Source organism: Hibiscus syriacus, unplaced genomic scaffold (genome assembly GCF_006381635.1).
Source record: "Hibiscus syriacus cultivar Baekdansim isolate YM2019G1 unplaced genomic scaffold, ASM638163v2 tig00000916_pilon, whole genome shotgun sequence".
In the NCBI taxonomy this organism is placed as follows: domain Eukaryota; kingdom Viridiplantae; phylum Streptophyta; class Magnoliopsida; order Malvales; family Malvaceae; genus Hibiscus; species Hibiscus syriacus.
In genome coordinates, this window is record NW_024061833.1 from 1,083,407 (window position 1) to 1,091,179 (window position 7,773).

The 7,773-nt window shown below is 35.8% G+C and overlaps 1 protein-coding gene across 1 annotated transcript; it reads left to right on the plus strand.

Annotated features, from left to right (window-relative positions):
* Positions 1-2,705: 2,705 nt before the first annotated feature.
* On the plus strand, positions 2,706-5,456 carry LOC120117547 (pentatricopeptide repeat-containing protein At3g49170, chloroplastic-like). The gene is given in 2 exon segments (XM_039137813.1): positions 2,706-3,295; positions 3,297-5,456. Coding segments are annotated over 2 exon segments (2,613 nt in total). The 5' UTR covers positions 2,706-2,761; the 3' UTR covers positions 5,376-5,456.
* The last annotated feature ends 2,317 nt before the right edge of the window (positions 5,457-7,773 follow it).

The window sequence follows — 7,773 nt, forward strand, 5'->3', positions numbered from 1 at the left end:
AAAATAGTTTAAGTACAAATCACAATTTTTACACATTTAGTAAGGATTAAAATTGATCTTGAAAAACTTGGAGTAATAATTTGATATTCGATTAATTGAATCGAATATAATTTGTAAAATCATTTGTAAAATCTTAAAATTCATTTAACTTAATTTGTTATATCGAAATATCAAAAAAAATGTTTTCAACAACTATTCATAAAAAAATCTTTTGAATTAAATTTGTTATAAAGAAACATAATTTGTATAATATGATATTTTTATAATACCAGTTACTATTTTAAGAAAATAAATTTTAAATCACTTATAAAATTGGGAATGGTTTTAGAAATTCGGGTGACATCTATAATCTGTATAGGTATAATTATATGGGTTATGGGTGTTACAGGGCCTAATCTAGCCTAATATATGTTAGGGTTTGGGAACCCTAAAAGTCTATCAATAATGCCGCACAATAAGGATATCAAGAGTCAGGTACGAGTCGGCTGGCCAGGAAAATCGGGACTGACCATCCCGAGAATCCCGACCATGTGAACGTCGAGGGGAACCGACCCCGTTATCATCGGAAACAACCTTCACCGAGGGGGTTATAAATACCCCGGTGAGGCCATGCAAGGGGGAGGATGAATACAATAGTATACCGAGAGATAAATGGCTACACCAAACAGTAAACGGAGAGAACCCCCGAGAACCATCACAAAAAACACAGGAAGCCAACCATCACACGAGAAACACAATACCCTCGACAGTACACAAACAACACAGTCCCAAAAAACCATCAACAAAGAACAAAGACAACAACACCGAAACCATAAAAAAATCATGAGCCACAAGACGTACAAAAGCAAATCACAGAATATACAACACAAAAAACAAACCCAGAATACAAGCATCAAGACCAAACCGACGGTCACTGGAAAACCAAGGGTCACCGACGAAAAAGGGTAAAAAACTGGAACTTAAAACTTAGATCTACTCCGATCGGTGGGGTTTTTGGGAATTTAGGCTTCGGGTTAATGTTTAGGACGGTGAGGGGGTTGCTTTGGTGTGGCTTGAAATTTTTTGGCCGCCGAGCAGCGTTTGTCGCTGTAGGGAGGCCACCGGGCGATGGCCAAGGTTCGACCGGTTGGGAGAGCTTCAGAGTATTTGAAAAGTTTATTTGTTTTTTTTTCTAATTTCTGATACAAATGAAGGAGTTGGGAAAAGGTTGGGTTATATACCAACCCGCCGAATCAACCCGTGTGCGACCCGACCCGGCCCAGGGATCCACGTGTTTTCAGATTAAGGGGGAATTGCACTTCAGTCCCCAGGATTTTGTAATATTTTATTTTAATCATTTAATTAAGTTTCATTTTATTTTATTTCGAGCATGCATATTTCAACATTGGTATTTTGGTCACCAATATGAATTAATTTTATTTTTTATGTTTTTAAATTTAACCTTTTTAATTTATTTTTTAATATCTATATTTTGTTAGTTTGTTATTCTTTTATTTTCTTTTTATCTTTATTCATTTTTTATATTACTATTTTTTATTTTGGTTTCCATATTAACTTAATTTTTTTTCTTTCGATATATTTCTATTTCTATTTTTTATTTATTTATTTTTTCCTAATTTATTTTATTTTATTTTTTATATTTTTTATACTATAATTTTTTTCTTTTTTTCTTTTTCCCTTTAATTTATTCAGTATTTATTTATTATTTGTTATCTAACATTTTAACTCGTAGAGAAATTCCAATCGATCAAAGGTAAATAATTTGAACCGAATTTTTAAATTTCAATTTAATTTTTAAATTTTCGCAAATAAAGACAACCGTCAAATTAATTGGTACCGAAAGGGTGGTTCAAGGGTGCTAATCCTTCCTTGACCGTAACCGACTCCCGAGCCCGACACATTTCTGGTAAAACACAAATCAGGTAAGATGGTGTCCGATCCACCTAAATATTTTTAAAGTGATCGGTGGCGACTCCTAATCCATTTTCCTAAGTCGAAGCCCAATTCCGTGTCGCAACACTTATAACTCAAAATATTACATCAAAACACATTATATGAAAGGGTAAAATACATTTTAGCCACTCAATTATTGGTTTAATTATACATTGGTTGTTTTTTCAAAAAATATTACTAGAGAGAGACTAATAGTCTTAAATATTAGATAGAATTGTGCCATGATTTAATACAATAACATATTTAATCTTTGAAACTTATTTATTTTATTAAATTGATCTTTAAATAATTTAACAAATTTAATTTTTAAATATCTTTTTATTAATTTAATATTTATTTTTAAAATTATTTCTTTCTAAAATGATTATATATTTGCAATCAAATATTACATCCGTCCCATAATTTGTGTCCTATATTGATTATTGACTATACATATAGTTTTAGAATATATATTTGATCAAAGAATATGATAGAATTATTCTAAAATATAATTGACAGTTTTAATATGTTTATTTTGATACATGTAAAAAATAAAATATATAAAGATAACAAAAATTATATATATTATTGTTTGTTGATTTTTTTAATAGAATATTTTTAACAGGGACATAGAGAGTAAATAATTACTAATCGAGTCACTTGGCATTAATGTTGGTACCGAATAAAGAAAAACAAAACTTTCATCCGCAAAGTTACCTTATTCCAGAGCCCATATGGAACAGGATAATTCCCATGAGAGTCCGCGCCTTTGCTTTAAACATGGCTCACTGGAATTGAAACTTAGTAGCCGTTAGTAGAGAAGCCAACGATGATGATGATGATGATGATGAATCTTTCTCTTCCCTCTACAGCCAAGCTCCCGCTTCCTTCCCAAGTATCAACCTCAGTCCGTTCTCCCCCGAAACTCCCATCACCGCCGCCGTCGGCGTCACCGTCGATCAAGAGCACCATCAACTTCGAACTCCTTAGGGACCGTCTGGTCAAGCACCTCGATGCAGGTCACATCCACAAAGCTATATCCACGCTCGATGTCATGGCCGGGCAAAACGCCCATCCAGACCTCATTACCTACTCTGTGCTCCTCAAGGCTTGCATCAGGTCACGTGACTTCCAGCTTGGTAAACTCGATCACTCCCATTTGACACAGTCCAAACTCGAGCTTGACTCCGTCCTTTTTAACTCGCTCATCAGTTTGTACTCGAAGTCCGGTAATTGGACCAAAGCCCGTGAAATATTCCAAAGTATGGGAAACAAACGGGATTTAGTTTCATGGAGTGCAATGATTTCTTGTTTTGCTAATAATAAGATGGAATTCGAAGCAATTTTGACGTTTCTTGAAATGTTTGAAAATGGGTTTTTTTCCGAACGAGTATTGCTTCACGGCTGTTATTCGGGCTTGTTCGACATCCGAGTTTTTTTCAGTTGGAGAGATAATATTGGGTTTTCTAATGAAAACGGGGTATCTCGACTTTGATACGAATGTTGGGTGTGCTTTAATTGATATGTTTGCCAAGGGAAATAGCGATTTGGATTTAGCTTTTAAGGTGTTTGATAAAATGCCTGACAGAAATGTGGTTGCTTGGACACTGATGATAACTCGATGTACGCAATTAGGTTACCCGAAGGGTGCTATTGAATTGTTCGTAGATATGATTCTAAATGGCTATGTGCCTGATCGGTTTACACTAAGTGGTGTCGTTTCAGCTTGCACTGAACTTGAATCGGAATCATTGTCTCTTGGAAAGCAATTGCATTCTTGGGTTATACGGTCTGGATCCGCTTCAGATGTTTGCATTGGTTGTAGTTTAGTAGACATGTATGCTAAGTGTACAATAGACGGGTCTTTGGATGATTATAGGAGAGTGTTTGATAGAATGGAAAAGCACAATGTTATGTCTTGGACTGCGATTATAACAGGATACGTGCAATATGGAGGTTGCGATATAGAGGCCATTGACCTCTTTTGCAAAATGATAGAAGGTCCTGTTCCGCCTAATCATTTCACATTTTCTAGTGTTCTTAAGGCATGTGGAAATCTTTCCGATTCTCGCACAGGTGAACAGTTTTATTCCCAGGCAGTAAAATATGGTTTTGCTTCGGATGATTGTGTGGGGAACTCTCTTATAAGCATGTATGCTAGATCCGGGAGGATGGATGATGCTCAAAAAGCTTTTGAATCTCTATTTGAGAAGAATTTAGTTTCCTACAACACTATCGTCAATGCTTATGCTAAGAACCTAGATTCTGAAGGAGCTTCTGAACTTTTTCATGAAATTGCTGATTCTGGAGTTGAGGTTAATGCCTTCACGTTTACTAGTCTCCTGAGTGGAGCTTCAAATATTGGTGCAATTGGAAAGGGTGAGCAAATCCATGCTCGGTTACTTAAATCGGGGTTTCAGTCGAACCAATGTGTTTGTAATGCAATGATATCCATGTATGCTAGGTGTGGACACATAGAAACTGCTTTTCAAGTTTTTAATGAGATGGGTGATCGAAATGTTATATCTTGGACTTCTATGATCACAGGTTTTGCAAAACATGGATTTGCTACTACAGCTTTGGAAATATTCCACAAAATGCTTAAGGCAAGGATTAGGCCGAATGAGATCACGTATATTGCTGTTTTATCAGCTTGTAGCCATGCAGGCTTGGTTTCAGAGGGATGGGAAATTTTCAACTCAATGCACGAAGAACATAAAATTGCACCAAGAATGGAACACTATGCATGCATGGTTGATTTGTTGGGGCGATCAGGATCACTCAGGGAAGCTATTGAGTTTATAAACACGATGCCTTGCACACCGGATGCTTTGGTCTGGCGTACTTTTCTTGGAGCTTGCCGAGTCCACCATGATAAAGAACTCGGTGAACATGCTGCAAAGATGATACTTCAGCAGGATCCTCACGATACAGCCGCCCATATCTTACTATCGAATTTATATGCCTCTTCCGGTCAATGGGATGACGTTGCACGGATTAGGAAGAATATGAAAGAAAGAAATCTGATCAAAGAAGCTGGTTGTAGTTGGATAGAGGCGGACAATAAAATACACAGGTTCCATGTGGCCGATACTTCAGACCCACAAGCGCAGGAGATTTATGAGAAACTGGATGAAATGACTTTAGAAATAAAGGGATTAGGCTATTTCCCCGATACAGATTTTGTACTTCATGAGCTTGAGGAGGAACAGAAGGAGCAATACGTCTTCCAACACAGCGAGAAAATCGCAGTTGCATTCGGACTTATAAGCACATCAAGATCAAAACCAATTCGGGTTTTCAAGAATCTCCGTGTTTGCGGAGACTGTCATACCGCTATCAAATACATTTCGATGGCCACGGGGAGAGATATAGTTTTAAGGGATTCGAATCGGTTTCATCATATCAAGAATGGAACTTGCTCTTGCAATGATTACTGGTGACGGGATCCATCCGGCATCAGCATTCTTGGTAAAAGGCAAATAGTTCAGCAAGTTGTTTTGGTGTGTTGCAGTCGCCGGTCGTGCAGATGCATTCCGACTGAACGTCCGATCCTTGTTTGGCCGGTTTATCCTTTACCTCGTTCTCTTTTGGCCATTGAAATTGAGGCATGTATCACTTGTTCTGCTAGTTCTCCTAGTTCTCCCTGCTTGTTTATATACAATTTTAGATTCTATTACATTATTTTATTATTGTAAAATTAATTTATTTTATGTTAAATTGGATTAATTGTACGGATTAAATACAATTAGAGGTTTAATTAATTTTTTCCCAATTGAGGGATTTTGACAGCCTTAAATCAACTGTGTTTAATGCATATTTTTATATTTTTAAACTAAATTCAATATTTTTTCTTATCATATTTTTTATAAGTTTACATATAATCATTGAATTAAGTGTTTTTAATCTAATTAATAATTTTAAATTTTTAAATTTATATATAAGCGTAGTTTTACACGTACATAAAACATTTTAATTTCTAATTTTTTAAATAAAGTATACGTCAATTATTTACGTGGAGTATTTCAGTGACCTAATTGAAAATAACTTTTATTTCATTGTTAAAATAGAACCAATCCAATAAGTTAATTACTAATACAATAATTTACCCTTTGTTAGTTTAGCACTACCTAGGGAAGGTGTAGCTTTGTTATTAATTTTGTCGGCAAAATCAACATTGCTCAATTTATTCGCCACATCCACGTGCTTAATCTTTGTGTGGCTGAAAATTGAGACATGTCATATTCATATTCTCAATCATCAAATAGTTTCAAATTAGGCGCCACGTTTTTTTTCATGAAAATAAAATATTAATAAATTAAATTAATTATAAAAAGGTTGAAGAGTTTAATGGCACCACATAAGTTTCTCGGATTTTCGACCTAAATATTATTTTTTTAATATTACCGATGTAATACTGTTTTTTTAATATTTTTCAAAGTAACACACATTCGGTTGATGTGGAACTAAGGCGTGTTCATGGGAGCACGCTTTAACGGGATTTTTGCTGACAAGGCAAAAGACACATTTCAGGGGACGTTCTTTACATGAGCTTCTGCTGACTGGGCTGCCACGTGGGTAAAGAGTTTTTCAGGGGGCGCTTTAGCAAGACCACGTCGGAAGGAGCGTTTCCAGGGACGCGCCTTCCATTGTTAACAACGTGAATAGTGCCCCACCGGGAGACATCACACATAATAAGGCAATTATAACCTATTCTCTGACAAAAAGGAAATACACGTCCCACAAGAAGAGCTTTCATCACATTGCAGCATATTCTAAAATTTCAAAACACACAACTGCTCTCAACATTTCAATCTCTCATACTCTAAAATTCTCAAACTCTCAAACCTATATTCTCTGAAAATAAGTCGTCTTTTTGCTGTTGTTTACTATGATGGAGAAATTCGAGAATCTGAAGAGGGGGTTATTTTTGAATCAGATCATTATATCCCCTTAACCTTGAAGAGAAACATCACTCTTGAGGAGTTAATCACAAAAATTTCGTTAAAAATTCATGTTACAGGTAGGAGAAAACTATCTTCACTTCAGTATAGATTTACTACTGAACTTTTTACAGTCACATATACATCATTTAAACTTTCCAACGATGATGATGCTACTATGATGGTTGATGCTCATATAGGAAGTTCACAATCTCTTATTGAAATGTATGTCACTTTTATTGAGGTTCGTGCTTCTCGTGGTCTGTCATATTCCTCTCACTATGGATTGGCGTATCAAGCCGATCAAGTTGACAGCCCGACTCAACTGATCTGTAATGATTTCATATCATTAATGATAAATCCAACGCCAGCTGCCATACCATCAAGTTCAATAGGAAGGCATTCATCAGCAACTGCTTATGATCTCAACCCACGTGGCTTCACCAATAATCCATATGGCAACATCTTTTCTACTTCAAGGAACCATCATCTCCACCAGAAGAACCTCTTTGTGAGCCAGGTGCAGATGATGCTAAAATGATATTATTCGTTAAACGACTCACCACAATTTAACATACACTCTGATGATGATGTGGATGAAGTTCCCATAAATACAATACCAATCGAACTTCCTGCACATATGTATGGCGCTGACTATGATGTAATGTACGGGCCTAAATTTCCGGATCTCCCTAATGTTGACAACGATAAATTTCACTCATCAGTCAATGATGATGACTTAATATTAGAACGGAGTTCTCATCGAAAGAGGAAACAATGAATGCAATTAAGAATTATAATATTCATAACTCAATTTACTCCCGAGTTGATCGATCTACCACGGAGAAATATGTTTGTTATTGTGTCCAACGTGATAACGGATGTAAGTGGATGGTTT